Below are 13,277 nucleotides of genomic sequence, written 5' to 3'. Positions count from 1 at the left end.
GATCTGAATACAGCAAGTTCATAGAGGGGGCCATGTTAGAGGGTGAAAGGTCAGGATGATTACATATATTCCTTTTGGTTACACTACAACTAAGCCCTTGACATGTAGGGAGAAAACAGGGTCTCCCAACACACAGAACGCACTGGCCTCACCCATCATGGCACCTGCCAAGCCACAGGCTCTGAAGAGCAGCAGGTCGCCCCCATGGCCTCTGAGGAACAGGCGTTTCTGACATCCGTGTTTCCAGCTTCACTCTTCCAGGCTGAGCCTTTAGTGGGCACTTGACCAGAAGGGAAATAATTTGTAAGCTCTCTAGGTCTGGCACAATGAACAATGCCAATTGTATTAGCTATGGGGAATTTGATTTGGGAGCTAAGGAAACAATCATACAGTAGGAGTTAAAACTGCCTTCCAAAGAGTCAGGAAGAACAATATGGCCAAGATGGGATCACAGTCAGGTCAAAGTCTGGAATTATAAAGAAGCAGAGTTTAAAGCAGTAGAGGTAAGAAGATTAAAAATAGTAGAAGAATGAAGAACACATCTGAGCGCATCAAAGACAGAGGCACTTGTGAGGAGTCACAGACTCCCACTGCTTAGATCCTGCTTATGTCCTGGGTAGTTTTCTCCTTGAGGCTGACTTGCAATAAACTTCTAGTTCTTCCACATGGAACCCCTCTCTTATGCCTCACATCATTCCTTCAGCTTCTGTTTTTCACAAATCAAAGTCTCTAGCTTAGACATATATAAACACAGTCCAGTACAGACTGGGCTACACCAGACCAGGAATTAAAGAGATTTGGGTCACGTCCCCTTTTGCTACTGAATAGCTTGTGATACTGTATGTGTCTTTTTTAAAGACACTGTATAAGTTTCCATTTTTTTTTATACATACAGTGAGAGGGTTGGATAAGGATGAACTAGTCCTAACATTCTAAGAAGAAAATAAAAATAAGATCACCTTGCATTGCAATTGAGATTCTTCATTCTCTTCTTAAAAGGATGCTATAAATAAGTAATAAGAACCCACTCCATAAAGAATTTTAGTTGGTTGTTTAAAAATGACTTCCTTACAATAGCTCATGAAAACTCCTTATCAAAAACAGCCCTACTTTCGCTTCTCTGTATTATAATTAGTAGATACCATATATTCAAATTTGCACCAATTCTTGAATGAATCAACATGGAAAAAGGAATTGGATGTCATGTTCTCAAACTTTTGGTGCCTCAAAATTTATTTTAAAAAAAAGGAACCCTATGTAATTTTTCCAGGAATAATATAGTGGTAAATAACTCACTGCTTACCCCTATAAATCAGAAACATGGAATAATTCACATAATACTACTGTAAGCACTCAGTGAGATCATGACACCTACTTTAATTTTATTTTCCTGAGACTTAGAGTATGCATAGTACAAATCTAATCCAAGTCTCAAAGTCATAATTTAATAGCAGTTTCCATGAGACGATACAATGAAGCAGGCCAATGAGAAACCAAGAACAAGCTATTAACATGGTATAACAGAAAGAAAAGAATAAGCCTCTGAAATTAATTTTTAAATTTGTATTTCAAGTAGCATCCTATAATATTCCACCTGGGTCAAAACAACACCAGTAAAATACTATTGCTTCATCTGTGATTAAAATGCAGAGTGATGTTATATTTACTCACAGAAATTTTAAATAGCTTTTATATTTTAAACTATAAGCATAGATCCTAAAAATAGCAATAGAAACTACTTATCACTGTTATTCTTCACTCTCTGTGGAGAGAAGTGTTTAAAATGAAGGTAATGAACTTTGATTACACAGCAATAGAGCAGCAGTGCTTTGGAAATCCAGAAAGGCCTAGAACTAGCCTGGATTCTTCTAACCTTGTTCCATATTTTTATCTCACTCCCTTCTCCAGATCCTATTAAGTCAACTGACACAAACAAAGTCAGTCTCCTTTGGAGTTAACCCTTAAAGTTACTTTTCCTCTTTCCTCCCTTGCTGGTCTAGCATTTTTACCTTATTACATTAAGAGATCAGGCCTTTGCAGGTCTTTGCAAAGGGGCACACTTTCTCATCTCCTACCTAGAAGCAGTGCAACCAAGCTTGGTCTTATAACAGATGCCAGGGCTTGTGAAGCAATAGTAAATGCCATAAATCAAAAAGGAAAGGAAGCACCAAAAGGTTCTGAAGTAGTATTTTACTATTTCAAGAGATTCAGGTGCTCACTGCCAGCTTGTCTGCAGCCTCTACAGACGACTCTGTCAAAATCGAGGAGGACTGGAATATCAGGGCAGCCAGCCACCAGCTGTGGTTCTCCTACTTTCCTCAGACAGCTCAGAGAAGTCGGCGGGTAGGTGGCACCTGCTACCTCAATGTCATTCATTTGTTTAACAAGTATCTCCTGGCACTGTACTCAGGCAGGCAGAAGTTGAAGCCTCTACATAGTAGGAAATGTGTTGCCTCTTAAGACTCTCTAATTTTAGAACAAAAAGGCCTAAAAAAACGTGATGGGCCTAACTTTCTCCTACCCAGAGCCAGATACATTAAAAACATATAAAAGAACATAAAAATTGCCAGGACTGAGTCAGGACTGTATTCTGTTTACACACACACACAAAATGTAGATATATTCATATATAATATACATATGAATGCCAACATATACAGTCTATATAAACATACATATTCCTGTATGTAAATTCACATATATATGCTTATTTGGTTATTGACAAAGCCAAAGACTTGACAGCCCTCCCTGATGAAAGAGAAGGTATAACCTCTTCCTTTTAGCAACCCATCCTGTCTCTGTCATTCATGACCATCTTTAAATCCTTAAAAAAAAAAAAATTTATGTATATTTCAGGTCTGTATCACCTCATGAAGTGAGGAGCTTTAAGGGGAACACACACATAAGACGCTTGGAATATATGGTTTTCCTTCCATGTTTTCTATTTGTTCACAGTGGAATTTAACACATCAATTGACTGTAAGTCTTACTGCCTATCTTGATTATTCCTCTGACAGACTGGAAACAGAATGTAGTAGGTGTCTCTTACCATTTGCATCCACAATGGTGATATTGGCAGAGGCACTGTCGTTTCCTAATTTGCTGATCACTTTGCACATGTATTCTCCAGAGTCAGCCAGTGACGCTTTATTAATGCGAAGTTCTGACTTCCTATAAAATCAGGACCAAAGCAGTGTAAGTATACTTCATAGATATACAAATAAAAATATATTTATTTGCAGTTTCAGAGTTCTTAGATTCCCTCCCTACTTTACACATACCATGTTAAAATACCACTTACTAGTACATCAACGCATAGTTTTACCAAGAGTAAAAGTGAGAACACTGCATTTAAGTCCTAGTTTAATCACACAGTGAGATGGATTGCATTTAAGTCATACTATGGACACAGTCCCAATTTTATCACCCAGATCATCCATTTAAAGGAATTCTTCTCCAATTTTTCTTTTCATTCCACTACCACTACCACTAACCACATTATGCCTCAGATTTTTCTTTTTCAACCCAATTCATGAATTTCCTTTCCTCTTTATAACTAAATGTCACCAACCACTAGAGTTTAGAAAGATAAAAAAGTGTAAAATCATTTCATATAAATCTGATAAGTACACTTAATGAAGGCTAAAATAGATTAAAATGCTCTGAACTTCTTTTCTCAGTAGAGTAACATCAGGAATTATGTTAGTTTTAAACAAGGAGGATTTATCACTTCCAAAAGGGAGAGTATTTGTCTTTCTTTAAGAAGATTCTCATTGCTAGTAACATAGTACTACACATAGGTCCTAATACTAAAATCAATATTCATGCAAAAATAGCATCTACTTTTATAACACTGCATATTAAATCAATACTCAGCCCTCTTTTTGAGCATAGGCAGCATTGTGATTTGCATATCTATGTTTAACTGTTGCACATAGCCTGTAATTTAAGCAGTCCCTTATGATTTAAAAACTCAGACTGACTGAGATTGGCTCAGAGTTTACTAAGGCCTTTTTAAAGCATCCTTGTATACTCAAGCCTGGTACCAACTGCCAGGGCTCGAGACAGGGACAACGGGGAGACAAGAAGGCAGGAAGCAAAGATAGCAACTGCAAATTACATGCAAACTCCCTGGCTTTTTGTGAATTTTCTGATCTTCCTGTCATATATTATCAAGTTAGACTGACTGTTCCAAATTTAGGTCCTACTATTCTCTTCCAATCTCTCAAAATGAACTACCCACCCAGTTCCCTGGGTAAGTATTAGGACTGTCCACCTTGATGCCTCTGCATGTGTCACTTCTTCCTCCTAGAACAGGGGCCCCGTATTTCTACATATCAACATATTAGCTGACTTTAAAGGACCCTGACGTCTCAAGCACCAGTTCCTTCCTCAAGCCTTTCATGATCATGTAACTAGAGCTGCTTGCTCCTTTGTCTAAACTCTGATAGCCTTGAATACCTCTCTCATGAGCCTTTTGGTTCTTTCGGTAAGTCTTCTCTCTCGAGCTAGGACATACACTTTGTGTGTATGTATGGAGAGTCCACAATTGAAACTTCTTGGTATCGTCACAGAACATACATCACTGCTTTGTCCTTGGTGCATTCTAAAACATTTTTGTTGCATGCATGTGTGAATAAATGAGGAATATATTTGTATGTGCCCACTTAAGCTCTCTGCAGGATATAATGTTCCCAGTGTTGGCTGCAAGGAAAGGAGGATGCAATATGAAGAGGGCACAGAGGGTCAGAGGTGGTCCTGATCTTGGGCAGCAAGCGTTGAGCCAACATATGGATTGAAAATTGACCTTCATTAGTTGGGACTCAGAACAATGTCATCGTGGTGAATTTGAGAAAGAAAACAAAGTATACTATGCTCAGATAAGCTTGGAACACATTAGGTTTAATAAAATCAAGTTTTTTTTTTAATCCTACAAGATTTCTCAGTCTTTGATATGCTCATGTACTCTGACTGTCCAAGAGGGGAATATATTATTTACTTTCTCTCAAACTTATTGACCATGGAGTCTTTGGCATTCACATAGCATATCTGTCAGTATTTCCTGAAAATAATGGTCCATAGAACAAAGCTGATGAAGAGTGGACCTAATATAATAGCCTTGTTTATCTTTTTAATGGGGGGGGGGATCAAGGACCATTTATATAGGGATATTCACATATTTATCAGAGAAATTATTCACAGAAAAGTTTCTCTGAAGTATATCCCTATAAACCAAAATAGAACATCTTGATGGCAAGCATCTTGGCAAGTAGATATTAAGATTTAATAATAAAATATAACAACTCTTAAATTATCAAAATACAAAATATCAGGATAGTACACCCATTGAGTTCTATTAATTTTTAAGTCTGGTTTTGGAGTACTTAAATCATCTTTTTAAAATGGATTATCAGCTATTTACACACGTTGTCTGTATAAGACAAGTCTCCTTCATGACAGACACCTACAAAGAATAGTGTGAAATAATGGAATAGATACTATAATAAGCTTGTCTAGCCCAAAGTAGCCTAATTAGCTGAAAGAATTTTCATGTATGACCCTGGAACCAATAACATAATTGACAGATAAATCTTGAAGAATGTCAGGATGGGGAATAATATCCTGGATTTCAACACAGAAAAGAAACTGAATTCCCAAAATAATAGTAACTTTTATTTTAAGCCCCAAAATTCTGAGATAAGATTATTACAACATCCCAAGACTGTATAACACCACGAGATTATTATAATTCCAAGAACATCCCTTTCCTACTTTTATAAATCTAGGAACAGTCGTTGTTGATATGACAGAGCTCTTTCTTGACCCTATGCCATTAATATTTTAACTATGGAATTGGATTGAACTATGTGAAACATGGTAATCAAATTTACCATTAACATAATCTTAAAGGGATAGTTCTTAGAATTAAAATTCTCCTAATAGACTTGGGCACTGTTTCCTGGAATACTATTCCAAGTAATGTACATAGATGTCATGCTTAAAAAAGAGAGAGAGGGAACAAGAAAAAAAAAGGAAAATTTTCTATGCTCAAATAAATCTTGCATTAAACAACGTTAAGTTTACTTCTGTACAACAGTACCTCTCAGCCATTTTTTAAATGCAAATATGTACTGTGAATTTCTGAGGCAAGCATGACATGTGGCTAAGGAATCCTTCCTGTGGAGAATACCCCTGGGAATTCTCGGACTGAACATCAATGGGCCAAGACCACAATTCAATTTAATCAAGATAAGCCTAACAAATATATTCAGGTTCAAAAATCAGTAACAGAAATACAAGCAGGGAGATGTGCCTTGACAACAATAAATACTGTAAAAAAGGATTTCAATTAGCCATACATTTGACACTACTCCACTTGAAACAACCATTAAAAAAGTAAAAAAGAAAACAAACATATGCACTGTTTGGCCAAATTAATACTAAAACAGAGCATAAATAAAATTGGATAGAAGTCTCGACACACTGCTCACTGGCTGGATCACATCTAGAATACTGAATTATGTTTTGAAGTGGCATTGGATGAAAAATATCAATAACTAGAGAGAACTTTAGAAGAGGTTGATCAGAATTGAATAGGGCCTAGTAATCTTACCACTAGAGAAGGTTCTGTTAAAGAATAGGCAGTCACCTATGAACATGATATGAGTAGCTATTTAAATATATTTCAGGTTGTCATCTGGAAAAGGAAATTATTTGGGGGGCTCTTGAAGATAGAATTATGTCTTATAAGAAAAAGAAGGCATTTTTTTGTGTAATACTATAAGGAAGAAATTTTTGAGCATTTAAAAATGGATAGCATATCTTGTGAAACAGGTTTTCTATTTGGAAAGATTCAAGTCTGGATAACCACCTGCCAAGCATACTCTTAGCAAGAATATCTCTATGCAGAAAAAGATTAAATTAGATCAGTGGTTTCAACTATTTTCTTCAAAAAAAAAGTTCTGTTTTAAAATGAAAGTTCAAACCAGAGCCTCACATTTTAAAATATCATAAAGAAAATGTTCAGGTCAAGTGGTTGGCAATGCTTTTTGCAATTCAAAGGAAATTTATGATTCTCTTGGCACACAATAGGACAATCACTGATCTAATGATCACTAGGACCGTTTTGAACTCTAATGAGATACTTCAATTCTTGGGTTCTAGAGTAGGAATGAAGGAGTAAGAGAGTAGAAGCAGATAAACCTTTCTTGAATTACATATTGTGACACTTTGAGACTTTGATAAGATACAATCATCTTGTCTACTTTCTTCAACAGGCTATCATATACTGTCTACAGTAAAGAAGTTAGTTAAGTTGGAAAAATTACTGAATTCCCTTCCAATCATAAAATTAATGTCTTGCTCTTCAATTGATGAGTTATCTGGGAATCTGGGAGGGGCTGGTGGATTTTCATTTTCTGAAACTATTAAAAGAATTAATTCACATAGTGTTAAAACAAAGCTTAAAATACATTAAGCTCCCAATAAGTACTAGCTATTACTCTAACTACATTCTACACTCCAGCAATATTTAGATTTTTATAACAAGCATGCCTTACTTTTGAAATAAGAAACAATACAATGTGAAAATAAATGAATACAAACTGATTTAAAAAATGAATGTTCTAAGGATTTCTTTTTTTAATATCAAAATGCAAACTGTGTTCTTTCAGTAAGTGCTCACTGACATGATGGATTTCAAGTTCCAATAGCTACTATCTCATTTCTTGATCAAATTTAGCTTGATTCTCTCAGCAAAGTTTATAGGTCAAAGCAACTTAATACATAGAGGGGAGATCTCTTTGGTGTGTATGTAATTCCATTCCTCCAATCTCTATGAAATCACATATGAGTGTGTGTATGTGTGTGTGTTCAACATAGCAACTACTATATAAACCCAGGCACTCCACCAAATGGCTCACATAAACCGTATGCCATAAGGAATTGGAGATTTCCTTACATGTAAAGCTAAAATGACTTGCCATACCTGCTCAGATAATAAAAGGGAATGTGTATGAACCTGCAACAATTGGGAGGAGAATGCTTAAAATTTTTTTTTTAATTTGACCAAACCAATTAGAGCCAATTTTAAACAAAATTAAAATACATAAGAGTAGAAATAAAGAGCTGAGACAAAATTAAGGGCATCCAAACACATGTGCCACATGCAAACAATAGGAAGCCCCAGCTTTTAACATGTCTAATATAGAACAGATAGTTAAAGGAAGCCAATTGACAGTCCCAAAATGAATCTGTCACACACACTTTAACCAGATTTTTTTTTTTTTAATCAAAATCATCCATCAGGCAAAGGAAAAAAGAACAAAGGGAGAAGCGGACATGTAACCCTGGGGCAGTTTCCATTTCTTTTCATTGGTCCCACATATCGCTTAGCCATATAAAACAAAGGCTCAAATGTGAATTCGACACCAGAGGCAACTATGTAGGAATGCAGTTCATTAGCAGGAGCAGGGGGAGAAGGAGGATCATATGTTACAAAATAATAGAAATTGCTTCTTGTTATGAAGTATTTTCATAGCACGAAGGGACTAAGAGAAAATTCTGGCTGCTATGTACAATATAGATCATAAAACGGGGAAAAGAAACCTAGACCAAGAATTGACAATGAGTCAACATTTGACTTTAAATCAAGAGAATCCCAGGGAAATCATAAATCTCACACTAACATTCACTTCTGCTTGCTTGGTCACAGGCCACAAGAAAGCTTTGTCAAAGTTACCAAGTAACCTCTGCAAACAGTGTGAATACCTTGATAATGAAAAATTATGAATGTGTAGATGAAACTGAAAAATAAAAATGTTGTTTATTAAAGACATCCCCCTAAGCTTTAACATGTCCCTAGCCCCATGTTGTGACGTCACTCTATGTAGCAAAATCACAAATAGTTATGAAAAGACGTGATACATGGAGTTAGACCTATTTCAAATCTAAGTTTTGCCATTTGTTAGCATTAGAACTACAGGAAGAATCTTAACTTCCTTCATTCTCAGCATATTAATTTTCTAAAACTGGGTATTATAATAATAAGTGTTCGTTCTCTTAGCTGCCCACTTTATACAAAGTGTCTTATTTTTAAAAGATCAAATATGTTAAATGTTTTACCAAAAGTAATTTACAGTTATATAACTTGAATAAGATGTCTTTTTTTCCATGTAATTCTTTCCAACAAGGCTATTGTTTAAAAGAAGTAATGTCTGAATATTGGCCTTTCCAGTATAATGGGATTTTATTAATATGTAGACAGTGCTTTTAGCTGTCTGGGCCCATGAAGCCAATATGAAAATGCTTTTCTGAATACTAATGACACTTTTATATGTCATTCAAGTCATGTAACAAATGACCTCTTTAAGTATACATGTACTCCTGCAGAACCATATTCATTCCAGACAGCTCGCTTTTTTGGTTCCTGTTTTATACCTTGTCTACCCACCTTCATTCGCTTGTCTCCAGGCATCTTCAGCCTGAATACTTGTAGTCTGCAGAGGCTTTGTTCTGCTCCTTCAACCTAGACAGACCTCTTCTCCCCCTTCCTCCTCTCCTTTCTAGGAAGCCTCCCCTGCCCTTCCCCCCATGCCATCTTCTTTCCCCAATATCCATGATTATAACTACTGTAGAGTTTAAAACTTGAGTGTTCTCACTGTTTACATCCCTCCCCCCTCTAGACCAAGCCTCTTCAGAGCAGGGAGCATGTCATTCATCTCTGTGTCCCCAGCAACTAGCTCAGGGCCTGACACAGAGCAGCGTTTCCAATACAGGGCATATGCAGATAACTTGGTTTCTTGCTAACTTTTCTAACTGAAAAACAAAACAGACACCAAACTCTATTCAATCCAAGACCTAAAAGGCTTTTTTTCCTCTTGTTAAACTTCTCCATAAAAATCTTATTTATATTTCAATTCACTCACACCATCTCCTCCTTTCCTCACATGCATGCATGTTACTCAACATTCTTGCTTTCCATTTTTTTAAAAAGGGAATGAGGTATTAAGGAACCCAAGAAACAGATTTGTGTTCCAGCCTAGTGTCTTACTAGTTATGTGATCAAGGCCAAATGTAAGACTTTTTTGAGCCTTAATTTCTTCACTCTGCATAATTAGATAGCTGCCATGTGCAGTTCAACCACCCCTACTACCAATGAGAATGTTGTAAAAACTAAATAAGATTATGTATAAAAACACCATGTCACTAACATGGTGTTACTTATTGAATTTTTGTAGTACCACCTGCTGCAGAACGTGATACCCTCTCTTTCTCTTGCTCTCTATTATCCTTCCAAATTAAGAGATCTTGCTGACACAATCAATAACAAACATAAGCAGTATAGTTAACAAAACCATGGAAACTAGGGGGGAAAAATCCCTAATTTGGTTATTATAGCAATTAAACACTTTGGTAAGATTAAATTAAATTTCCACTATAATTACTTTGTTTTCTCTCGCTCCCGAGTGTGTGACAATTTTTTGGCAGATGTTCTATAAAATCAAAGTACAGGAGGACATTTACTTGTTGTTGCTCTTTATTCCTACTCAGGATTTCACTGGAATCCTCTGAAGTGTGAGTAAAGAAAATGCAACGTTAGAGCTAAGAACCAGTATTATGTGTGTCACATTGATTAAAGGATTGTTTACCAGCAAAAATCTAAATACTAAGTCGCCATCCTGATTTCAAAATGTAGTTTGATATTAACAGAAAATTTCTTAAGGAAGGACATAAATAACAATGAGAAATGTAGGAATAGTAAAGGAGCATCATTTTAGAGTAGGTATAGAACACACCTACCATGGTGTTACTAGGAATCGCTTGAAGCTCTTCCAAATATTACATGAATTTTTAAATCTTCTATAGTGGTAAGGTAGTTCAACGGAGCTGATAAAAATTCTTATTAGGCTTAATTATACATATTAACGTCTTACTTGAAAACAGTTCAGATTCAATTGATTACGTTTTCCTTCTATAAACCTGTTTACTGGGCTTTATAATGAAGTTGGAATTTTGATTGTGTAGGGCACTGACAAAAGAAATTGAATTTTAGGATTGAATATATCACTATTACAGCAGCTACCACTACTTTAACCTTCTTTCTCCCTCTTTCTCTTCCCATGGCCTGTGGGTTTTTTTTTGCCCATCCACTCTTTCCTTTCCTCATCTAGAAGCTCTAAGAATCAGACACTTGAAACTCTCCCCTATATACTGACATAATTTCTGGTTATTATATAATGAAAACATTTATTATATATTATGTTTTTTGAAAGTAAATTTATTTACTAGGCTGTATGTAATTTTTGTATTTCATATCATTGTAGTGCTAGACACTATCTCTGCTGTCATATGCATTATACTTACCCTGGCTTTTTCTGTATCTTGATGTTTTGTGGTTTGTTCTTTCGGTTTAATTCGTTCCCGTTCTTGAACCATTTGAATCTGAGGGAGGAGTATTCAGAGCTGGTCTCACACCGAAGCACTAACTTAGAGCCTGCAGCGGACTCTTGGCTTCTCATCTCTTTCAATCGGGGAGGCAAAGCTAACAAAGAAAAGAGAAGGAAAAAAAAAATCTGATCATTCCATCATCTTTCAAAGAGAAACACTGATCTTAGGTGAGCCTGATCAAGACACCATCTCCAAACTCCTACTATCTGAGTAAGAATGATAGAAAAAAAAAATGGATCTCAACTTGGAGAAAAATAAAATGCCCAAACAAAATACACTCAGGGGAAAAAAAAGAGAACCTAGACTATAAAATTATTTGTTGCAAAATATTCTAGATAGTTACTTCATCAATCTTTACATTTCCTGGTATCATTAAAAATCCTGAACGTTGGCTATTTCAAACAACCAAAATATTACACTAAAGGAGAATAAGTAACCAGTCCATTATTTTTAAAGCACATTCACATTCCAGATTACAATTTCTCTTCATCATTGTTCTGTAAATAGGTACAGCAGGCATTATACCCATTTTTTTAAGTGGGGAAGTTTAATTTCAGAGACAGATAAGTGACTAACGTGTCTATGGTTATAACTTTTCTGGAGAGTCAGAATTACACTATCCTACCATCAGAGCTGACCCAAAGAACCAAAAATTAATAAATCTTAGCAATACTCCTTTCTTCGAGAGAGAAATATCTTGGCAATTTCATTTTTTTATTGGACCTACAGTTCCTGTCATATAGACAATGAGTGACCATCTCAGATGACCACCACACTCACATCAAAAGGTCAGTGTGACTGGATTCACCTCTTCTAAATCTTCTCAAGAGAGTCTGAGAGTACTTAAATTGTGCTTTAAGTTGTAGAACACTGCACATTAAACACCTATACACTATTCTTATTTTAAGCAAGACTGCTTAAAAGAGTATCTTTTCTTTACTGAAGTATTTGTGGATAAAATCATATCTGAGATTTGCTTCAAAATAAAATGGTGGTGGGGAATGGACAGGCATATAAATGAAACAAATTTCCCAAGAAGTTGATTACTGCATAAGATAAGCTATAGGTACATATGATGGTTTGTGTAGTGTGTGTGTGTGTATAATAATAGATATTATTTTATTTTATAAAATTGTATATATATAATTATCTATGTATAATAAATGCAGTGCATCTGGTTCTTTGATAATAGAAGTTTTAAAAAGCATAATGAATGGATTTTCCTCTGCACACAAAATTTCACTTAGTAATGAGCATCATAGAACTTGAGGTCTCAACAACTCTGTTTCCACTGAGTCTGAGGAAAGCCATTTACAAAGTCTACTTCTGCTGCAGTTCAGGCATTAATAGGAAGTCCCTAAAATTAAGCCCAGACAAATGAGGCTGCACCTCCTTGATTCCCTGTGCAATATTCACTGGGGACAGAGACCAAGACTCCAGGGACATCAATCAGAGCCACGTTAGACACGAACAGGAAACAAAGTCCCTTTCCTGCCCACGGTATGTTTGTTTTTCTATAACTCTGCCTTCACCAAGTAAAATTTTTTAAAAAGTCAGGAATGAGCATATGAAGGTTCTGATAAATTACGGTAAACCCAGTTGATGTTGTGATTACTTCTCAGTGTTCCTACAATGACATGTTCCCCTTTTATTTATCTGGAGGCTCGGAGATGAGATGGAGAAGCAGGTACTTGATAAAGAGACATAGTGATAAGTTAAAAAACGTATTTCAGCTGTTCTTCACCTTTAATAACCTGATGATTTTGTCTAGTTCTTTCTTTCTGATGGCTGGGAAGTAAGATTTAATTCCTGAACAGCTTTCATAGGAG

At 35.8% G+C, this 13,277-nt stretch overlaps 1 protein-coding gene across 5 annotated transcripts in view; it reads right to left on the bottom strand.

The window, feature by feature from the left end:
* NRG1 (neuregulin 1) overlaps positions 1 to 13,277 on the bottom strand; it is a 200,670-nt gene that overhangs the window by 148,059 nt on the left and 39,334 nt on the right. For all 5 annotated transcript variants that reach the window (XM_057505172.1, XM_057505173.1, XM_057505169.1 and 2 more), the window contains exons 2-3: positions 11,365 to 11,542; positions 3,050 to 3,171 (exon numbers count right to left, since the gene is read on the bottom strand). In XM_057505172.1, coding sequence (XP_057361155.1) covers positions 3,050 to 3,171; positions 11,365 to 11,542 — 300 coding nt within the window. The remainder of the gene's footprint in view (positions 1 to 3,049; positions 3,172 to 11,364; positions 11,543 to 13,277) is intronic.

Source organism: Manis pentadactyla, chromosome 7, assembly GCF_030020395.1.
Source record: "Manis pentadactyla isolate mManPen7 chromosome 7, mManPen7.hap1, whole genome shotgun sequence".
Classification (NCBI taxonomy): Eukaryota; Metazoa; Chordata; class Mammalia; order Pholidota; family Manidae; genus Manis; species Manis pentadactyla.
The sequence above is the reverse complement of the archived record's forward strand: the minus strand, read 5'-3'. Positions and strand labels throughout refer to the sequence as shown.